The 22600-nt window shown below is 40.5% G+C and overlaps 2 protein-coding genes, 1 long non-coding RNA gene and 1 other non-coding gene across 7 annotated transcripts; all 4 read left to right on the top strand.

Annotated features, from left to right (window-relative positions):
- The first annotated feature begins 820 nt into the window (after nucleotides 1–820).
- Nucleotides 821–4500, top strand: LOC104443828 (serine/arginine-rich splicing factor SR45a). Of its 2 annotated transcripts, none has more exons than XM_010057372.3 (7): nucleotides 821–1043; nucleotides 1496–1518; nucleotides 1640–1849; nucleotides 1984–2095; nucleotides 3148–3297; nucleotides 3783–3846; nucleotides 4067–4500. In XM_010057372.3, the coding sequence occupies exons 2-7, from the start codon at nucleotides 1496–1498 to the stop codon at nucleotides 4255–4257; spliced, it is 750 nt and encodes a 249-aa protein (XP_010055674.2). In that variant the 5' UTR covers nucleotides 821–1043; the 3' UTR covers nucleotides 4258–4500. The 2 variants fall into 2 exon arrangements, with proteins under 2 accessions (XP_010055674.2, XP_018730297.2); XM_018874752.2 differs by having other exon boundaries at nucleotides 4054–4231.
- A 2884-nt stretch (nucleotides 4501–7384) lies between these two features.
- On the top strand, nucleotides 7385–10926 carry LOC104443827. Of its 3 annotated transcripts, none has more exons than XM_018872970.2 (8): nucleotides 7385–7615; nucleotides 8305–8339; nucleotides 8429–8665; nucleotides 9556–9697; nucleotides 9782–9918; nucleotides 10151–10213; nucleotides 10297–10365; nucleotides 10483–10926. In XM_018872970.2, the coding sequence occupies exons 3-8, from the start codon at nucleotides 8471–8473 to the stop codon at nucleotides 10591–10593; spliced, it is 717 nt and encodes a 238-aa protein (XP_018728515.1). In that variant the 5' UTR covers nucleotides 7385–7615; nucleotides 8305–8339; nucleotides 8429–8470; the 3' UTR covers nucleotides 10594–10926. The 3 variants fall into 3 exon arrangements, with proteins under 3 accessions (XP_018728515.1, XP_010055672.1, XP_010055670.1); XM_010057370.3 differs by having other exon boundaries at nucleotides 10133–10213; XM_010057368.3 differs by having other exon boundaries at nucleotides 8305–8665; nucleotides 10133–10213.
- Nucleotides 10927–15779: 4853 nt separating this feature from the next.
- LOC104443826 lies at nucleotides 15780–17923 on the top strand. Its single transcript, XR_005550729.1, has 3 exons — nucleotides 15780–15944; nucleotides 17206–17348; nucleotides 17583–17923. It is a non-coding gene; the product is annotated as an uncharacterized LOC104443826 (transcript).
- Nucleotides 17924–18181: 258 nt separating this feature from the next.
- LOC120293226 lies at nucleotides 18182–18711 on the top strand. Its single transcript, XR_005550962.1, has 3 exons — nucleotides 18182–18214; nucleotides 18303–18384; nucleotides 18686–18711. It is a non-coding gene; the product is annotated as an uncharacterized LOC120293226 (long non-coding RNA).
- The last annotated feature ends 3889 nt before the right edge of the window (nucleotides 18712–22600 follow it).

The raw sequence follows: 22600 nt of genomic DNA, 5'->3' as shown, positions 1-22600 counted from the left end.
CTAGCTTTGAACTTTAACATTTTTGAATGTCATATATATATACATACACAAAATTTTAGCCTCATTAAACTTTTATAATATCGAAAATACCCTCACTCACATGCCCATCGAAGGGCTGCAGACAAACTAGATTTGACTAGATCTAACACCTTTGGCCCTCATCTAAAGTTGTACAACCTCAAGCAAAAACCACTTGGGATTTTCAGGGTCACACAGACCCAAGCTACTTTTTACCTAGTGCCAAATCTGACTAGCTTGGTTGCCGGCGCCCTTTGCCAATTTGATTTTTTTTTGGGAAAAAAATTACATTACTCCTTTAGAAAGTATTGACTTCAAAAACCATTTTAAACAAAGTTGCTTTTCTTGTGCACTTTTCAATCATATTTTATCAAACACTTTACATTTTGAAAAACTTTTTTAACCCAAGACTCCATTTATTTTGTGAAACATGAATAGTTTATGAAATATTTTCCTAAAATATAATTGTTTGTATCATTATATTGTAAACATGAACAAACGAAAAATATCTTCATTTATGAAAAAGTTTATGATGTGGGTTTTGATCACATTTTTCATCAACCAATTATTTCAAGCGATACAAACGATTATCTTAAAAAAATGTTTGTCAAATCTTTTATTTTCAGGAAACAAACACACTTTAAAATCCTCATGCATTTTCTGAAAAACTTTCCCTTAACGCAGCCAACACTCGCGCAGCACGTGACGTTCCGGGCCAGAGTTGGGAAGCCCGGCCCGTTGATCATTCTTTTTCTTAAATGCCAACGGGTGTTCGGGCTTCTTCTTCTTCTTCTTCTTTTTCTTTTTCCTTTTTTTGTGTGATTTGCAAGAGCTGCTGAAGCGTCATTTTTAATTGGCCTAAAGCTCATAAAGCGTTGAGACGCGCCGGCGACGGAGAAAATTCGAGTGCTTTGCAATTTCCTCCGCGCACTTCCGTGCCGCTCCGTTGCAGACGCTCCGACGAAACCGCTGTTCCTAGGGCATCTGAGTCGACTCGGCGATCCCGTTTAGCCACCCGAGTCAAGGTCAGTGCCCCACCCTCTCGGCCGTCCAAATTTTTCCTTGCTACGTCGTACCGTTTGGCGAAGGTCTGTGTACCGATCAGTCCCGCACCTCGCGCCTCGTCCATCTTGTCGAAGATCATGCGAAGTTTCGATCGGGAAACGCGTGATTTGAGATGGGTTGTGTCGTGAATTCGCTGGTCGGATAAGAGAAGACGTTGAATTTTGAATTAGGCTGTTTTCTTTTTCTTTTTCGCGCGTTCTCGGGGGGATTTTAGAGGGAATCGAGCCGGTGGAAGTTCATGAGCTGAGATTGATTTTGTTAGTGGGGTCAGAATTCTTGATATGTTGGTAAAATTACTTAGCAGGGTTAGTTCTTTGGTCATGTGTAGTAAGACTATCGAGAGATGATTTGCGGGCAGTTGATTATGTTGGTGTTCAATGGATTCTGACCCGAATTTTTTCGTTACTTGTAGATGCCATACAAAAGGAGACAAAAGTAAGTTCTCTTGGTCTGAATCTTTTAATCTCAGATGTGTTTGCATAACCTATGCCTTGGTAAGCCTATTTTTTTTTTTTTTTTTTTTTTTTTTTTTTTCCTGGGGTGCTTTGTGTGACAGGTCTCCTTCTCCTCGTGAATCTGCCTCACCCATTAGAGGCCGTCGGTCCAAGTCAAGATCGTTGTCGAGATCAAGGGATTCTGCTTCACCCGTTAGAGGCCGTCGGTCCAAGTCGAGATCGTTGTCGAGATCAAGGGATTCCGCTTCACCCATTAGAGGCCGTCGGTTGAGGTCAAGATCGTTGTCAAGATCGAGGAGAAGCCGCTCAAGGTATGTTTTCGTTTTTATAGATAAGTATGGATTCCCTTGTGTTTGTTGTGTGACAAACTATTGCTATTGGGGTTTTTTAGATGATCAATTTGTTAGTCATGTCTCAAATTGAACAATGGAGTCTATTGTTCCAGGAGCCAAGAGTACCAAGCTGTTGGCAATCCAGGAAATAACTTGTATGTGACGGGTTTATCAACCAGGGTTACTTCAAGAGATCTCGAAAAATATTTTAGTAAAGAAGGAAAGGTATGTGATTTTGAAAGCTGCCATTTTCTCATAATAATCACTCATTCAAGTGATGCCATTGGAAGCTGATGGGTCTTGACGCATTATGAATAGGAACCAATGGCATCCAACTGCCTAATGTTCAGGGATTCTGCCTTTAGATAGCTTCTATAATTGCCAGCCTATAACTTTCACAAAAATTAAAAATTCATCATGAAAGTACATTAAGTCCTGCATTTCAAGGAAATCGTTTTGACCCTTTTCTGGTTTATTTTCATTCGAAAGCATAAGTAGAAAGCTGGGGCAACAGTTTTTTGTCTTGTTTCTTTCTCATTAGGCCCTTGTAATGCCAAACTCTTCGCTGGCCAAAAAATTTGCCAGATTTATTCTGGTCAAAAGCCAAAAATGTAGAGAAGAAAGTGGGGTACCAAAAGGCCCTCTCCTTGGGCTATAAGATATTGCCACCACAATTTTTTGGGAGGGCAGTATGATCTGATAATGGAGAGATGTAACAATGCAATGCGTAGATCATACTAATACTACCTTTTAGGTGCAGAAGCAAGCCTGTATGGTGATATTTGTGAGACTAAATATATAAAATTAGCTGTTATTGATGTAAGCTCAGGAAAATGGTAAGTTGTGAAAGGCTTGTGTAAAAGTGTAGCATCATCAATGTTTAATTGTCGGTGGATAAACATGTGGCTAGAGGCTTGGCGCAGTTGGTGGAACAACTGCTGTTTCCTCTATTTCTTATTTGCTGTGTCATTTGCTCCTGCTTATTGTAAGCCTGGTTGGAATGTCTGCCTTCAATGAAAGAGAAAGCTCATACGCATCTGTCAGTCAGGACTACGGCATCTTGTCCCATTGTAATGCATTAGTCAACATAAGCCTTGGAAGATAGACATTGAGAAAGTTGTTTGTAGTAGACATAGAGTTGTTTGTGGTCAATCAATCATCCCTTTGCTAACAGTGCTGGAATCTTATCTTTTCTCCAGTCAAAGAGGTAAAAATAACAAATGAATGGATAAATTGTGAAAGTGATTCCAGAAATACTTTAATGAGCTCTGTTTTAGGTTTTGGAGTGCCAGTTGGTTACTGACCCTCGCACCAAAGACTCGCGCGGATTTGGTTTTGTCACCATGGAAACCAACAAGGATGCAGAGCGCTGTATAAAGTATCTGAACCAGTCAGTGTTTGAAGGCCGACTGATCACTGTGGAGAAGGTATGTGTTTTATTTTCACAATTAGTTAACTATAGTGAGTTGTCATCTCTTGTTAACTTTTCAGAGGTTTTTTTCTGGGATTATTGCCTGATGAATTTTAGCAGCAGGTCCAGTCTGTGTAGCTCCATCGAATTCACGATCTAAGATCTAATCCGTCAAACCTATTCATTCACTACATGAGTTCTTCAGCGACATTCCCGAACTCGTCAATCGATTCAACTATTTTGCCGATGCCGAGGGGTGAATGCGCTTTTTACGATATGAGTAAAAGTATCTGTCGCTGGCCTCTCTTTCTTTTCAATTTGAGTTATTTAAGATAGCATAGAAGCTTTTAGAATGACTCTCCTTCCAATAGATTGATCCTTTTCTGCTCGTTTCTTTGTGAATTCTTTTCCTTCTGTATTCAATACTGAAAGGCCATAAAACAGGATCCTGAGTTGTTTGTTCGACTCAATCAGTCTGAAAATATAATCTATCTTCTACAGGCAAGAAGGAAGTGTGGGAGGACTCCAACTCCTGGAAGGTATCTTGGATTGAAAGAAAAACGAGGTATGCACCGATTTGCTGCTGTAGTGATTGAATGTGGGTTATCCTTGGCAATTTACCATTACTATCTTATATAATGGCATTAGGTTTAATTTGATTCACCAGAATACCATTTTCTCAATATTTGTTTTGATAAAGTTTCAACGTCCCGGGATAGTGTATACGTCCTAACTTTCACAACGTTATTTGAACATGTCATGTTCAATGGAGTTGAAAAATGCAGGCCGTGGTGGTAGAAGATCCCGCAGCTATTCTCCGCGCCGACGGCGCGACGATGATTACTATCCAAGGGACCGGCGAGGAAGGTCCCGATCACCTCGTGGCAGGAGGGAGAGGGAGAAGGAACGTCCGGACTCGTCCAGGAGACGCAGGGAGCGCTCCTTATCGAGAGACAGCGGTGGGTATTCTAGATGAGCGTGGTGTTGTCTGATTGAAGCAAGCAACTCCTGCATGCTGAGGAGGAAAAATCAGTTGACATGTGAAGTATGGAAATCTCTAGAGCCTTTGCATATCAGCTGCTGTTTGTGGGTAGTAGCCTTTTGTATCTAAATGCATCCTTCGACTCTTGTTGGTCAGGATTCATGGTAAGAATTCGATTCGACCTTTGTTTTTCTCATCGATCGATTTACCATGTGGAGGGTCATTTTTTCTCGTGTACTTTATGACCGTTGTGGCGCGACTGGCTCCTGGAACGTACATGTTCAAAACCCCGGTACACTCCGATGCCCGTCTTCACCCTTCTCTCTTTGCTCTTATCCACCGTCCCTCCTCCACATCAGTAGCGAAAGTTCTCGACCGTACCCGACTGTCGCGCATCGCCGGTTCATTCCATATGCAGTCCCATAGCTGGCTCGGCTCGTGGAAGCGACCCGGAAGTGGTGCCGTGCCAATCTCGACGACGCCAGAGCTCGCGATCGTGGCACGCGATGGCCATGCACATTGCCTTTACAAGACGAGGGGTGCAACCAGCCAGGGCGCATGGACAAGAAGTTCCATAAGGCTGGAGCGACCCGGTACGGCGGGTTCGAGCTGCGACCCGGGGGGGGCTTAGGTTGGGGGGCCCGGTCTTTGAAATCGAGCTGAGCTAATCCACTGGAGCGTGGCAGTGCGGCAGGCTTAGAACTAGAAGCACCGGATTTCAAAACTGCTTTCCAATCGAGTTTTGTGTTTTTTACTATTCTTTTTGTACTAGCGTGCTGTGGAGTGTGGTCGTGCCGTGCGGCTTCGACACCTGCTGCTGGCGTGCTGCTGCTGCTGCTCGGATAAGATCCGAGAAAAAGCATCCCCTGACACAAATCACTTTAGAATAGACTAATATTTTTCTTTTGTGAAATTAGGAATGTTTTATCATTTTCCAATCTCCTGTGCTCGTGCGGTTTTGTCTGATTGATTAGAGCACTATTTAGGACAAAACCCATCAAAAATCCAATCACATGTATCTTATATTTTTTTCGCGACAAAAAAAGTTTCAAATTTATACATATATAACGTATTTATTTTACATCAACAAATCTCTATATATAAACGCCAGAAAGTAAATAACATGAATCCTACATTGTTTTAGGTTAAATAAAAACGACCATATTTCAGTTTAAAATTTATCTGAGAAAATTTTGATGGAAGGTAAATGACTTAAATATGTACAAATTTAAGATTTTTAATGTCATGACAAAAAATTACGATAAATATATTACAGTTAATGTAATTTGAGATTTTCGAGATTTAGCATGGTTTGAGATTTTTCGTGACTTTTTTTTTTAATCTATTTCTTAATCATTTTTATTTCCTCAATCAATTGTGAGAATTTAGTTTTATGCATGCCGGTTCTCCAAGAGGAAAATTTCGTCGTGTTCTTTCGGTTCCGACACGCAGCCCCAGGCGACGATTAGAACTTAGCTGAGGGAAAAAGAGAGGGTCCCACGCGTACGGCACCGGGGGCAAACACAGACGGCTTTGTTTTCGAAAAGGCCAAGCTAGGTCCCGTACCCGAAAGACACCGTCTTTTTACGGATTAAGTAAGAAAAAATTGGTTAGTATTACAAAAAAAAAATCTAAATTAGTACACTTACAATAAATTTTAAAAACATTTACTCTCCATTAATTTTCACCAAATTTTACTATAAAATTGCTGAATTTGATGGCACTTGATAATAATTCAATTGATACGATAAGTCCACATAAAAGTATATGTTGATTTTGTGTAAATTTATTATGAGTATACTGATACGAAGTTTATAATGACTTAAAAAGTAATTGATAGAAAATTTATTACGGTGGATTTTTTGTGATATTAATTCAAAAAATAACAAAAAACGATTTTTTTACCCCCTTATTCCATCACCCACTGGGTTTACACAGTGATTTTGAACATCTTTAATCGGTTTGTTTCTCTTGACCCAATAAAAAGAAATGGGTTGTTTTTTTCCATCGAATCTTGTGATAATATGGAAAAATTCCGTGGCTTTGAATAGATCGGGCCATTCCGTTTCGTATTCTCTTCTCTCGCAAGTAAGGAAAAGCCGATGGGATCGTGCTCGCATTAAAATGCAATACGGAGAACGCCGAGATGGAAACGAGAATGTTGGAAATCTCGTTTTCTCTTGCCAATCCCGCTCAGGCTTTTGAGCATTTGGACGGAATGTAGGACATCGACATAGAGATTTAGGAGACCCTCGTGAAGCAATCCGAACGTTAGTTAGATTTGTTATAGCTCGAGCAATAGCGGGGAAGAGACGGACAAGTCAAAATTTATGAGAAACTCATTATATTAACCACCAAGATAGTGGAACCGTACTCTGTCAAATCCGCTGAAATTTGAACTTTTATTTATCATAACACCTCGACACTTAACATATTTATAATTGTGAGGCATTCCCTTAGAAAGCGCCAACTTTATTCTTTTTTTTTTTTTTTTTTTTTTTTATTGAAAAAAGCGCAAACTTTATATCGGATCTCAATTATGACTCAAACTTATTGTTATCTCATTAAAGAGCATCAATTTTCAGTCACTTTATTCTTTTTCATCTTGAAAAACAAACTTTATATCGATCTCATTATGACTCAAACTTATTGTTATCTCATTAAAGAGCATCAATTTTCAGTCAATACACAACTACGGCCCCATCAAGTTTTCACCGGTGTATTTGTTAAAGATTTTATGTGTATGCTCCGTGGAAACTTGATGCAAATATGACAAGGTTGATGTTTTTTGTGAAACAAAAGAAAAGTTATAATCAAAATTATGACACGAGTTAAAAATAATGTTTTTTTACGAGATTAAAAAAAAAAGGTTTAGGCTGGAATTGGGACCTGAGACAAAATTCATTTTTTTTTTTTTTTTGACGAAACAAAAGAAAATTTTCCAGCCAAAATTGAAATTTGAGTTGAACCGTTTAAATGTCCAAGTAGTATTTTCGGGGAAAAAAAGGCGACCGGCTACCGGAAATAGCCGGTAGAAAATGCAATGCCCGACCGTACGCCATGGTGTCAGGTCCGTTTCTTATCAGCAGTTGGTAGGCATTTAAGAACATACACACTCAAACACACTGTCTCTCTCTCTCTCTCTTCGCTCGTTCGCTTGCTTGGTCGCGTTTTTGAGATCATTTCAAAGCGTATCGTCATCAAAAATCGCAGTTGCTCTCAAAAGTCGTGCACTTTTCCTGGAGGAGCCTCCTCCTAGTTCAGAAAAAAAATCCCATCATCCATCCCCGCGTTTCGTCTTCTTCGCTATCGTCCCGGGCGAGCTCGCTCTCGTGATCCTTGTGTCTGCCAGGTACGTGGGCAGTGATCAAGTCGGGTTCTTTTGGGTTCTCCCGTCACGCATTTCGGTCCCCGAGTTGCGAATTGTATCGAGCTCGTCGCCACTGTTTGTCGAGCGGGGAGCGAAATGCGTCTCGGTGGGTATCGAGTGTTTTTGCGTCATTGCGTTTCGTCAACCTGTTGTTATCTCGGTTTTGGGTTTTGGGTTGAAATTGATTGGGTGCTGGGTGGCTTCTTGTCGTGTCATTTTGGTTTTTCTTGGGAAAAGTTTTGATTTTTTTGGATGGTTGGGTCGGAGGAGTCCGAGCTGAGCACTCTAAGGTTGATGTTGTGGGTAATCGAGGCGATTTTTGCTTGAACGGAGTAGTTCTAGTTCCGAATTTGGTGCAACCGTGTCTTGAACGGAGGATGTTTATCTCATGAGTTATCGGCACTGTATTGACGTAGATCACAACGATGGGTCCTTCAAAACTCCTTTTTTTTTTTTTTTAATGAACTTTGTCTGTGATTCACTCCTTCTCGAACTCTCCTAATCAGTCCTTAAAAAATTTGTGTCAGATTGGTCTCTCTCTCTCTCTCTCTCTCTCTCTCTCTCTCTCTCGTGATTCTACATTTTAGCAGTCGTTACTTGCTTCAATCTGTTTCACTGTAGGACATGAATGTCTACATGACACGTTGTCAATTCTTTATTCCACTCTGCAGGAAAGCTTAATCGAGGGAAGCCATGAGCTTCTACAGTAAGCCGTCCCCGGTCAATGGATCATTGTGTTATTAGTTGAAAATCCTATCTTTGTTGTATGTTTCACTCCATTTGGTGTCGGCGTAGGTCCTTTGTCGGTTTATTGAGGGGCGGATTGAGTTGGAGACAATGTTGGAGGAGCCTGAGCTATGTGCTTCTAAAAGCTTGTCGCCATTTCGCGAGGAGAGCGGTGATGAGGAGCTGTCTGTTCTTCCTAGGCATACCAAGGTCATTGTGACTGGTAACAACCGAACAAAATCCGTCTTGGTGGGTCTTCAAGGCGTAGTGAAGAAGGCTGTGGGCCTTGGTGGTTGGCACTGGCTGGTATCCTTTCATTAACTTTTTCTTAGTACATGTTGACCTAACTAATGGTTCCTTACGTGGTAGCACAAGTGGAGCAATATTAACTCCTTACTTTTAGGTCAGCTGCTTTTTTATTTGCTAAATCTGATAGTGTGAGAATTTCCATCACTGGAATTTTCTGTCCTTGGTGATCACATTTCTACTTTGGTCGGCTGCCATGATCCAAATACTGACTAGTAAATCGCGTCGTTCTTGAACATTTGCTTTCATTTTAGGAATTCATCTGATGTGGTTGATCAATATTGAATTAGTTGCTTATAAATCATAAAGAGTACTGAAGTTCAGACGTATCGGTGTTTGGTGGTTCCCATTAAGGAAAACTTCAGCAAGAAGTGATTGAACACGATTCATGTTTGATTGAAGATATGCTCTATCAGTGTGATGGATGATTCATGTCAAAAGTTGTGCTAAGCCTCGGACTTTAAGGTCTTACGTTGGCTCATATTTGTAACTCAAGCTTGTTTCCCTTATTCATCTAGATGATAACAGTTACAGTTGAAGAGCTTAGGTAGTTAATATATCTCTTGTCTGGCTTCCACAGGATGATATAGTCGTGACAGAAATTTTTAGAGTGCTTGCTTTTAAGTGACTGATTTCTGTGTGAAAAAATTGCTTTGCATGTCAAAATTGGGTTCTATCCGTTGCATAACTCTTAGATTTGGATCTGATGGACAAAGTTTCTTCTGTTTTCCCATCTACTTAAAATTGGTATCCTCATAAATTACCATGCTGGTTTTCTAGTCATCTTGTTTATGGAAATCTTTTAAATGAACTTATATTACTGCTTTGCATTTTTAGCGGATGAAGTTTTGAGGATGTGCTTTAAAACTATGGGTGCTTTCTCCTGCAAGGTTCTGAAAAATGGAGTTGAAGTCAAGCTGCAAAGGAATGCATTGAGCGTGCTGGAACATCCTACCGGGAATGAAGATGATGGTGATCAAAACATTGACTCCAGCACTGACTCTGACATTGTTGAAAAGGAGCATGTTATCTGTTAGTCAAACTCAGGCCCTATCTTATTGTACTTTATTCCAATTCGGTGTTTTATCTTTTGAAGTATTTATTTTCCTTGAGCAGCTCCTAATACTAATTCCCACAAGCCGGGAAAGCCAAAAGTACGGCATGCAAAGCCATTGGTTACCCCCGCTGCAAGGAAGTCTGTCATCCTCGGCAGTTACAGAGACGTCCGATCAATCATTCAAACGCCTCAAGTGGTATGACCAGTGTGCAATTATCTCATTTATTGCTACTTCTCTTGTGGAGTTTGCTCTGCTTATGGGGATAACATCAACAAAGTTGAGTGGAGGAATAAATTTTGATGATTCCTTTTAAATATCGATCGAAATTTGTGCTCGCATGTTGGTCAAGTGTATTTCTAGCAAAGATCTGGTGCTTTCTTGGTATTCATCGAATTGACATAATCTGTAGCTGTTTTGTGGTTTTCAGAAGATAGATTTGGCAAAACTGAGCACATACGCGTTGTGGAAATACTGCAGGCACTACAAACTTGTAGGTTTTTCAAACATGGTGATGTTGATTTACATTCTAAAAGATTTGACCTGAACTGCATTTTCTTGAAACATGAAATGTAGATAAGCGCATCTGTCAGCCCAATGAGGAACGAAATGCTCCACATCGCGGAGCGCCATTTCGTATCACAGGTCTCTCTCTCTATCTCTCTCACACACACACACACACACAACACACACAAAAACTGGGGCACTGCATTTAAGATTAAACTGATACATCTCCCTTGTTTTGCTTGTCTTATACATCAGAGAGTAAACGAGAAGGAAGTGATTACAGACTTCATCCGCATGGCCAAGCGACGAAAGGGGGAAGAACAATTGCTGCAGCGCTCACCACCTCTCAAAATGTCCTGGAATTAACCCCCTCACAACTAAATATATGACCACCAAGACTCTCGTGGGGAGGATTGGGCGTGGTCAACCGATTCTTGTTCATCTTTTGGATGCTAACCCTTTGATGTAGTTGCTCTCTCTTCCAGCCCCGGGTAACGTATGGGACCTAGTTAAGTAGTAAAAGCTCATTCAACTCCATTAGGATTTAGAGCATAAGACGGTCGGTGCTAATTATATTCGATCCTGGTGTGGATGACTTGTCTTGACCCGGTCGAGACGGAGATTTAAAAAGAAAGAAAAGAAAAGAAAAGAAAGACAAGACTTTATTTTTATATTGAAGCCTGAATGATATTATTCCTATGCACATTTGATTTTGCTTTCTGCTGCTCGGGAAATGGTCGATTGTTGGTCTGGCGACCATCCGAGGAAGAGGGCATCTTGGAAACTCTCTAAGATCATCGAAACTAGTCCGCCCGGGGATTTGGATTTTGTCTGTCGTTTGGAACGCGAGCGAGATGACTACTGGTCTTTTGCCTTCGGCGTTACTTTTTATTTTCCTGCTCTGGCGAAGTTCTGAGGAAGTGGGACCGGGCGTGGTCAAATTTTTCGAAAGACTGTTAATTACGTGACTTATTATAATTCCCTGGTGATTGGACGTTTGATTTGGATCGGCTCAATCTACTTCGATTCCGTGTTTGTTCGGAAGCGCCAAAATTGAAGGGACGTGTGCCAAATCCCTGGTGATCTGCCCTTTGGAGTGACATTGTAAAGATGGACCGATCCAAATCTTGGATTGACAAGTCAAATTAGAAGTCACCATTGGGCGGGTATAGACCGAAGTAAGGCGAGCCGGGCTTGTCCAGATTTTGCCTGTTTATTTTTCTAGCCTCTCTAGCCCGGTACAGGACGAAGGGGCCACGCACCTATTGATCGCCTTTATTAAAGGGATTTAATAGCACATCCATTGCGTTCGGATATGCGTAAGTGAAGGCCTACAAAAACCCGATGGCATGGTTTCTGGAATGGCTCTAAATTGTAGTTTACCTACTTAGGGCCCAGGGGTAGAGAGAGATACTCTCGTTTGATGAAGTCATAAGATCGTGTTTGGTTATGGAGAGAAAATGGTGTACTGGAACTAGAAGTATGCAACGGGTTCGAGAAATATGAGAAATCTAAGTTTGATTCTACTAAGTAAAAGTAATTCGATGTGAATCTCGAGTGCAAGACAGGGCTTGGATGTTATCTTAATTCTCGACTTCAACGAGTTGCTTGATGTTGCTACAATCAATGTTGCGGATAAATGTGGATTGCCTAGAGTCCCACTTATAGCAAATATCATATCAATTTTCACTACATTGTTGCATAACTACTTTTTGAAATGTAGACTCTTCGAGTGACTATTGTTTCATGGGCAAGCACTCTTGTGTGGAACATATTTCGATGTATGACCATGTTGTCAATTGCATATGAATCTGCATTTAGAACATAGCAACGTTGCTTTGATACGATCTTATATCCTAGCAAAACCATACAGTGCAATTAGCTATTTTCAATCCAAACTTTGAACCCATTAATATGAGCAGAAGTACAACTCAAGTGCCAAAACTTAGCACGAATGGACACTTAAGTGTCAAAAATTAGGAGTGGGACATTTAAGTACTATCTTCGGCAAACCCCACCGAAAAATCCTACGCGGCAATTTTTTATTATTTTTTTCGTGACATGGCTCGTCGGAATGCTAACTCAACAAAAAAAAGGGCAAAAATGACGTCATTTTTAAGCGGATTCGAATGTTAATATAAAAATTAATTTAATTAAATTATAGAAATAAATAATATTATTATTTCAATTAAAAAAAAGTGGAGCAAAGGAGGTAGCAATTGAGGGCTGAGCCCTTGCCGTCGCCTCCTCCTCGCCGGGGAGGTGGTGAGGGCCCATAAGCCCTTGCCGGATCTGGGCGAGGGCGGCAACCCTCGCCTCAGATCTCGAGCAAAGGCTCGCGAGCACTCACCGCCGATCGGCCGAGGGCTAGCGACCTTGGTCGACCCTCCCCTCCCCACCGACCCCATATCCGGGCAAGGGCTCACGAGCCCTCGTTGCTGTCGCCCAAGGGTAGGTGACCCCGCCTAACCCTTCCCCCTCCGTTGCCGCTCTTCCCCGCTATGGCGGCAAAGGCTCGCCCTCCACCGTCTCCCTCCCGCCACCCTCCCCTTTTTTTTAAATATTTGTATTTTTATTTTTAAATATTTTAAATAAATTTAGTTTTAAATTTAATTTTATTAATTTTTATATTAATTTTTTACCACGTTATAGATAAAACGACGTCGTTTTTGCATTTTCTAGCCACATCAGTGTGCAAAATGATATCGTTTTGCATTTACCTCTGGCGGAAAATCGTCACGTCAGCATTTTAGCTAGATTTTGGCTTGATTGGCACTTAAGTGATCCATTTTACTCCGATTTTGGCACTTAAATGTTACTTTTAGGAGGTCAATCTGAAATTCGGCCTAAACTCCACGCCATTCTCACCGTGAAACAAGCAACCAATCAAATTCCAAACGAACAAAGGTCACATCCTCCTAATCTTTTCAATGTGGACATTCTTTAAAAAAAATGATCCCTTCATGCCGAAGGTGATGCTCTATCTAGCAGCAAAGAAGAGGGAAGAGAACGACTTCCAAGTCAAGTTATGACTTCCTTATAACTCGATTTAAAGTGATATTCTAAGTGACGATCAAAGTTTAGAACTCAGCTTTCGGAGAGACTTCTACATGTTTCGAAAGGGAGGATCGCTTCGTGGTTCACGCATGGAATGAGCAGCATGCGTGGTTTGATCGGGTTTGGCGCCCGAATTCAACCAAATCGCACCAACCTGTTTCGAAAAGTGGGAGGACAAATCCAACCCCTTTTCTAAAGTTTGGATTTTGTGGTTCGGTATCAAGCAGATTCGCATACTCTTAGAGTGAATCGTAAGCATGGACATTTTGCAGAGCATAAATATAAAAGTAGAGGAAGCACTTCAGCAATCCCAGCTCCTTAGAGCCCATAAAATATTATCCAAGCCTCATGAACCGGAGAAAAAAATATAAAAAAGCCACGGATCTAATGTATTGGTATTAGTTTGATGTTAAACTTTTTAATTGGACCAATATAATTTTTAACATGTTTATATTAGTATCAATCCAGTCCATCCAGCCAATTTAGGTTGGAAATCACTAACGTGGATATTGGTCGTTTTATGTGGCATGATTAACATTTTTAATAATATTTTAGTAATTTTTAAAATTTACCATTTTTTTTTCTTTTCCTTTTTCAATCCTTCATTTTGGCTAGCGAGCGAGGGCCAACAAGCCTCACCAGCCACTGGTGAGGGTTTACTCACAGTGAGGCTTGCTAGCCCTTGCCTAGTGGCCAATGACTCTTGCTCGCCAAAATGAAGGAAAAAAAGAAAGAAAGAAAGAACACAAATTTATAAAAAAAAATTCAAAAAATTATTAAAAGATGTCTGTATCAACGTTGGTTGTGTCATATAAAGCAATTGGTGTTTATATTAACGATTTCCAATTTAAATTGGTTGGATGGATTGAATTAATATTAATGTGAAAATATTTATGACCAAATTAATTCAATTGAAATGTTTATGTTTAAATTTGTACTATTAAAATCGTTTTAGTACTTTCCCCGTGAACCGATTAAAGTGCAAATGGTCCTAATTGGCAACGGCTTGCCTGCAGTTCGTGGGTTCTGAACAGGATAACATGTGACTCTTGAACCAGACCCCTCTTGATTCCCCCAACGGACTATACCAACTTGGAAAATTGTAGGAGCTGGGATTGCTGTAACATGGACTGTTTTCTGCAGTCTTGTTGTATATAGTCTTTCCTGGGTAGCAGACTTGTTTTTGCCGTTCCTTGATAAGTAAGTGAACTCAAATTCTGTCGAACTTAGCTACAATCAAAAGAAAATAAGAGTGGCCGCCAAGAATATTCAAAATTTCAAAGATAAATGGGATTAGTCAGGTCGATGCTATATATCCCAAAATTTTGCAGTTCAGCTTCAGCTTAAAGGTGAAAAGAACTAAGAAGGATGAAAACCAAATCAAATGGTAAAATGTGGATAAATTCGATCTGTGATCTGTAATCCGTATTTTTAAAAAGATTGCTTTTGAGTTAAAAAGATCTTGAAACTATTTATTGCTAGTACGTTTGAGCGGTGAAAAATTTCAACCTATCAAATCTCAATTATTTGGCCAATTTACTCAAATAAAAATGTAAAAGGTAATATGCAAAAGAGAGATTTGTGAAATTTAGTAGATGACTATCTAGATAGCATATCAACGAAGGATATGCGCAATTTAAATGAAGATATGGAGAATATCCTAGATATTGACAACATTATGAAATATTTGAAAAAATCCTAAATATCTTTAAAAAATATGTTAATATCTTTAGCATAAAAGTGGGAGTGAGAGTTTTCTATTGCTTAGATAAATTACAAAAAAAAAATTTTGTTAGTGATCACAACGTAATCAGATTTGAGTCATCGATAAGAATTCAAAAGATTTTGATGATAGTGGAAAGCATATATCAGGTATTATTAATAAGTGCTCAAGATATTCTATAGAAATAAATAACAGACGTTAGGATTTTCAAAGCGTCGATGACATGTGATAAGATAAAAACAAAGTAGCGAATTGCAAATTTCTCCGGGAGTCACTGGCAAGCAAAGCAATATCTGTTATGATTAAAATTTAGCAAAGCAATGTATGTACGAACAAATTCGTACATTCTCTCGGCACGTGGCAAAAACGATAAATCAAAAATCAGTCGACCAAAAAAAAAAAAAAAAAGAGAGAGAGAGAGAGAGAGAGAGAGAAAGATCTCGCGTGGCTGCGCGCGTGGGACCGGCGGCTTGCGCTTTGGCAACATTCGAAGCTTCATCAGCTCCTCCGGTCGCTCGGGGTTGGCCAGCTTACAACACCGGAATTCAACACGTCCCTGTCCACCCGCGGCGAGTAGCTCCACTCGCACACTCGCGAGCGCGTGTGAATCGGACTCCCCCTCCCTCCTTCCTTTTCCCTTTTCTTTTTTCTTTTTCTTTTTCTTTTCCTCTTTTTTTTGGATTTTTTTGGATTTTCTTTCCGGTTTTCTGTATTTTTCTTCCCCGTCGCCCTCTCCATCTTCCTCGCTCGACTCCACAACTGATAAGAGCTCTTTCTCTCTCTCTCTCTTGAAGAGCGAACTCGCGCTTCGAGCTCTCTGTCTCTCTCTCTTCTCTCTCTCTCTATATTTCTCTCTCTCTAGCGATTCGAGCGCGACGTCTCGCCATCCATTCCCCGCTCCCGGATTCGGTTCGGCTCGGCTCCTCGTAGCGCCAAGGTAAAAACTTCCGCCCGCGATGCTCGTGCTTTTCCCGGTTGCTCTCCGATTGGAATCCGTCGACGATCGGTCGGTTTTGCTTCCCGAGCGCTGCCGATTGCGGTTCGCGGCAGCGCGTCCCGCCGCCGCCAGCCGGCCGATGCGCGTCCCGCGGGGCTCGTCGGCCGGGGGACCGAAGTTCTCGCGCCGGTCGCTCTGGCGGCGTGAGCTCGCTCGGCGAGGGCGTCTGTCGATGCCGTGTCTCCGATTGCGTTTGCTCGCCGCGGCGGGGTTTGGTGACGGAATTCCGAGTCCTAGTGTTTGCTAGCTCGTGCTCGCTTGCTCTGCTGAGCTGCCGCGGCCCTAGTTGAGGAACCGACGGGTGGAGGATGATGACGATGCTTTCGCTTTCGAGTCTCGTCCACCTCCGATTGGTAGGAGATTGTTAGTGGTGTGGAATTAGCGCGCCTATATCGCTGACGTGGGATTTCTAATGTTACGGCTGCCTCCTTTGCGGTGTTGCATGAGAGGGTCACCTGCTCGGTTCCAGCACCGAGGACTAGTGACCATTGATACATGATGAGTCCGAGCAGAATTAGAATCTTTTGAGTGAAATTGTGCGCTAGAGTAGGAGCTGATGATATGGGCAGGGAATGTGATCGACTAGGCGATCCTTTATCAAGGATGGTGAAGGAAGTTATTGGAAGTATAGCAAGGTTCATTACTGGTGCAGTTCTGTTGTCTCGGAGACTCTCGTGCCACTGCCATTCCATTGTCTGTTCTTATCGTGATTGCTATACCGTGGCCGATATTTTATTAGGCTCCATTAAAGTGGGGGGTTTCCTTTTCATTTTTCCATCTATGTTTTGGTTATGGCGCACGGACTGCATGAATGCAAATAATCCAGGGTTCCACTTGAGTTCCTCACAAATTGGCGGTTGCCATGAGATGATTTTGCATATGATTGGTTATGTCATCAATAGTTATTTTCCAGGAATTTGTGCAATTATGTTATTAGCAATTGGCTTTGCGAGGGTATGAGGCATCAGTTACTTGATATTCTGTTTTCTTTTCTTTCCCATGTTCCTTTCCATAAAGTCCTAGCTAGTAATGTAACCAATTGCATTTGAGCAATAGGTCTAAATCACCGCTGATCCAAAACAAACTTCCTTTCTGGTCTGGTTTTCGATTTGTTTCTCTTTGCCTTTTCTCATGATATCTGTTACTAACTATTTTGATGCGCATCTAGATAATAATGTCTACATTCTTGTGTTTTATCTAGATAACTCGATTGCACTTATGTTGAAGGATGGGATGTCATGAGCCAGGTGCTGATTGATAAAGCTGAGCGGTCAAAAGAATACCAATATGGGAGGTTGCTGTTGCTGTCCTAGGCCTGAACCGCCACCATTCTATCATGTCAGCGTGAGTATCTTATTTAGCACAAAAAGCATGTTCCCATTAGGATTGGATGGGAGTAAGTATTAGGAATTAGTAATCGATATTTTAATACTTCGTTAGTTAAGTTGTGCATATTTGACAAGTACCTGGTTTGCGTTTGGCAAATGGCCAATGCATTTTAGTAGGCCTCCTTTTCTGCTGGAAACGTTATTTTTGCTGACCATCAGTATGACTCCTTTCATTTGGCACTTGACCCAGGGGATTGTGTGGTATGTTACTGTACTTGTGGGCCTGTGGTCTTTAAGAGATTCCTCTCTAAGCAACAATAGTACGCATCAGTAGGAACGGCAAAGGGCAAGGGGTGGGATCAATATTCTTGCCACCCCCACCCACAAAAGCCCCGTACCAAGCAGGCTGGGCAGGTTTGATTGGGTCCTCTTGGGGCAGGGTTTTTTTTTTTTCCAATGCCTACTATGCAGCTTCTTTGCACTATGTCTTGTCTACTTTCTTATGATTACTTTTCACACGATGTTCTCTTAATATATTCACAAATGTGTCAGCTATTCCTGAGAATTTCACTGGGTAACTACATAGGTTTCTCTTAATACGATGCACCCAGGTAGATTTTATTAGTTTTCAGATGTCATATGATTTGTTTCTCAAATCTATGAATTTTGTTGATAATCCTAAAACTTTGCTCAGATGTTTGTTTCAAATGGTCTCATGATGTTATGCAGGGTGATAAGTGCTAATAACTTCTCATCATTTCTTATTGCAGAGGCCACATCCGCTATCGACCCAACAAGGACCTAGTAATCTGCAGGACCCAATTTGCGCGTCCCTGCATTCAGGCGACTAGATGTGACCACCCAGAGCAATGTGACTACGAGGTGGAGTATGCAGATGTGGCTCTTCTCTTGGTGTACTTTTAAAGGATGTCGTTCATCCCAAGGATATAAACTCCTTTCTCTTTTGCAGGTCCAGAAGGTTCTAAAATTCCACCAATGGAAAAGTCTCAAAATGCTTTAACTGTTGGTCCATCATTACGACTTCAAGGATTGTTAGTACCCTTCTTCTCTTTCAAACGACCATCCCTTGGTCAAGAGAATCAAGTTACCTCCATACCTTCACTGAGATATCTCACACATTTTATGCTTTTTAAATTGCTTATCAAAAAGAAAACATTCAGATTTTTGGCCACTGTATGTGGTATTACTGATTTCAGGTTTTTTTTTTTTTGGATGTGTTGCAGCTCTTTTAATTTTGTAGTTTTCTTTGTGGATTTTATTTAAATTTGTTTGTAAAGCTTTTTCAGTAGAACATTCGACATAATGTTGCTCATGTTCATTCATCTTCCTCAGAAACGATGTTGGTCTACATGGAAAGGCACTGCTATTGTCTCTGCTTCTGGATCATCATACAGGTAACTATGTTGTATTGCATTCTATTTTAGTGTCTGTTAGAGTGTCTTTTTGCTTCTTCTTTTTCCCTTTAAGGCGATTGGTCGCATAATTTGACTTTTCTTCAATAGGAAAGACCTTAAATCTAAAAGAACATTTTTATTTTTATATTTTTGGTTTAAACACACAAAACCTTGAATAGAAGAGGTTAAGGTCTACATGTGTTGGCAATTCTTCCTTTTGGTAGTTAAGAGATCACATTTGTGTAATTTAGCAAGTTTTGATTTTTAAATTGTTTGATTCTATGAATTACTATCTGTCGAGCCTAAAGAAATTTACTCTTCATGAGTTGCTGGTCATTGTAATCGTGCTCTGAAACTAATCTACATCTACACTAGTTGTTCTACATCACCTATCGTTGGACCCATAGCCGGTGTAGTGTCCGTTACATGCATCAGTTGCTTATGCTTTGTAATTATTCAGAGGCAAGGCAAATACCTATGTATCCTATATTTTTGGTCAAAATAGGACTTTTATATTACTGTTACTTTTTTAATACGTTGACATGCATCTATTCGCACAATCCACTGAAGTAACATCAGAACATTTCTTAATGGTTTCTGGCTGTTTCATGGATTCTCATAATTCGACTCACGCATTCAAGGATCACTGAGTCATCTTAAGTTCTGCTTTAAGGTACTTAATTTGCTTTGGCCTCATGCTCTCACTCTGTTTTAGAATTTGTCTACCTCAGCCATTATGGAAAGAATTCCAAGCAGGTAGCCACATCCTGTGTGGCATCCTCCATGGAAGAACTACAGGGTGAAAATTGTGGCCTAATTTTTCTGGCAGCTAGAAGAAAGTTCTTGTTTTGTTTCAGTAATAGTTATGGTGTCATGTGATAATTATACATTTGAATTTATCATACAACTGTGTCTTGTCCATGTTATCGTATCTGCAGTTATTTGCTCGCTTACTTGGATTGTTATGTGTTTTGTTTTCTCCTTTTTATGTGCAAGGTCATAAGTAGGCATTTGGGATGGGTGAGATCTATCGCATTTGATCCTGCAATCAATGATTCTGCACTGGCTCTGCAGATCGGACAATTAAGGTATTAAGCTTTACAATTGTTGCTGTAGAATAGAGGTTGAAGATCAACCAGTCATCCGGACTTAAAGGGAGGGTACGTGGTTTCTTGGTTTCTAGCAATGTCGTTTTCTTTTTCCTTCTCTAAGATCCTGATAGTGTAGAGGTTACAGATCTTTCCGAGACTATGGGAGGCAGTGTTGAAGCACTTGGAGAACTCTATTGATTTAGAACCAAAGCTTCAGAAAGCTCAGTAAATTATGAAGGAGTAAGTTTGAATCGATGAAGTTATTCTTAATAGATTGGACCTCATCATTTCAGCAGCTATTTATATTGTGTATTATCATTTTCATATGCTGGGAGACAAGTTAATGCTCTAATTCTCAATTAAAGTACATACGTTTTGAATGCTCCTGGGGATGGGAGCAAGAAGGAGAGTTAAACGTCGCAATGGAGTCCATGTTGGTTCTTGATTTGTATCTACAAGAGGAGTCAAAATTATAGTCCACAATGAGTTGAGCAAAATGCTGTGTGCTTACCAAAATAATATCTGAACTAGTGACCTCAGAGGAGTATTTTACTATAAAGTAAATGCAGGTCCATCATGCTATCTAGTTAATTCCTCTCTTCTTTTCTCCCTGAACAGCACAAGACACTGGGTGAGCTTTGCATTTTGCATGTGATGCCGATCTCTATTCTGATTGCTGCTTAAACAGGTCCGGGTATCTGGGTTTGGAGGATGGTTCCTTCTGAGGCTCTCGCTTTATGATCCTGTTCTTCCTCTTAACATTGAGTCAGAGGGTGGGCCCCAGGAGTGGCGGGCGCAAATTTTGAACCTCTGATGACATCACCTACGTGAAGCCACGTGTCGGATTCTGAATGGTCTTACCCTACGCTTATGTGGAGTGTAAGACCCAGCCAATATTTTCTCGAAAATCGGAAGAAGCTCCGCGAAATGCGGGATTCACAGAGGTGGAAGCGAACTTGCCGACCGTTTCGCGGGGGTTATATGTAAAGCCTTCTGCGGACGACAGGGCGCGTGGCCTAAAAAGAGAGAGAGATTGGCGGTTACGACGGCGACGTGGCGTGTTGCATAACCTCGTTTTCTTTTGACCGGTCATTTCTTTTACTTTGGCGTGTTGCATATACCTGGAAATGTGACGCGGAAAGAGGGTCAAGAAAGGCTGGAATTTTTACCAGCCCGGCTCTAGCAAAAAGAGGTAATCTTCCACTGCGGAAAGTACACCATACATTATTGATATTTCAGGGCGTAATAACATGGGTCGACCAAGCAATCGAGTATTCCTGTTTTATGACACCGCATTCTTGTGGTTCATCTGAAACAAAGACATTTGATCGGTTACATGGTATCATTGTTATGTGTATTATTTACTTGTCCACTGTGCCTCGAACAAAAGATTCCACACTTCATTCCATAAAAAGCAAGAAAAGTGAAATCAATCCAATGCCAGCATCACGTATCACAAACTATGTTGAACCGATGAAATCAAAGAGACAAGCTACCACAGAACGAAAGCCAAACAAAAATAATAAAACCATCGCCTAAAGAGGACAAATCTCTTCAACATTCTATCATAACAAGAAATTGCACGGAAAAGCAGCAAAGCTAAGAGCAATCTTGCTCTATGTGGTTAGATGACGATCAGACAAACAGAATCTTAATTGTTATCCACATGAGAAAGTACTATATGTATTGAATTCAAAGCCTCAAAGAGAAGACGCTAATTTGGTTCCGACGTCTTGCTAAGAGAAGTTTGCCTTTCAAAACCTATTAACATGCCCTTGTTGAAATTAATCAAAAGAATACACCGTTTGTTGTAATTAGAACATTAATGTAAAAGAGACGATAACAGCTATAATATTCTTCTTTTATGTAAACTTACAACTCTTGGAGAATAAGAAAATAGATATAACATAAAATTGGATGTGAAGTACGAATATCCGAATGCTTAAGGCGATTAGTTCCCAATGGTGCTCAGGACATTCACTGAACTATACCTCCCAAAGATACAACACCTCAAACATGTTTGGATTAACACTATGCAAAACGGGGACTCAGTCATCTGTTCAATTGAATCGGCACACTCGGAAAAATCATAGTAGAAAAAGTATATCAAAGTCTTTTGGAATGGAGTCGGAAAAATCAAAGCAGAAAGACCGTAATGAAGCTCTATGCTCCCATCTATTTATAGAGATTTTAGTTCATGTACGGAAAGAGATACATGAATTAAATAGACGCATGTATCCACAAAATTTATGAATCAAGAGATACATGAATTCAAGAGATTCACGAATGCGAGAGATATGTGAATTGAGATTCGTGAACTCATAAATACATGAACTAAAAGATATGAATCTAGGAAATTCATGAATTCAATAGATACATGAACGGAAAAATTTAAGAAATTCATGAATCCGAAGAGATACGTGAATAGAAAAGACGTATCTTAATTTATTAGCATTCGTTGATCCATTAACCATAATTATAACCATAATTATAACAATCCCCACATTAATGGATCAACAAAACATTTTTTAACTCGAAGGAATCTAAGCATACCTGTTGAAATACAGCATCAAGATAGGTAGCTTTCGCCTTGAACCTTCTTTAGTGAAAGCCTATCGAACTTACTTAACTAGTCGATGGACTAAGCCTTGAATCGCCGAGTTGTTTGTATAAGTCTAGACAATAAACCTCACATAGAGTATTTCCAATTCAAGATTGGTTCTCGCTTGTTTCGTTCTTTCGGCCTTGAACCTCTCGGGACT

The sequence above is a fragment of the Eucalyptus grandis genome, chromosome 5, assembly GCF_016545825.1.
Source record: "Eucalyptus grandis isolate ANBG69807.140 chromosome 5, ASM1654582v1, whole genome shotgun sequence".
NCBI classification, from domain to species: domain Eukaryota; kingdom Viridiplantae; phylum Streptophyta; class Magnoliopsida; order Myrtales; family Myrtaceae; genus Eucalyptus; species Eucalyptus grandis.
The sequence above is the reverse complement of the archived record's forward strand: the minus strand, read 5'-3'. Positions and strand labels throughout refer to the sequence as shown.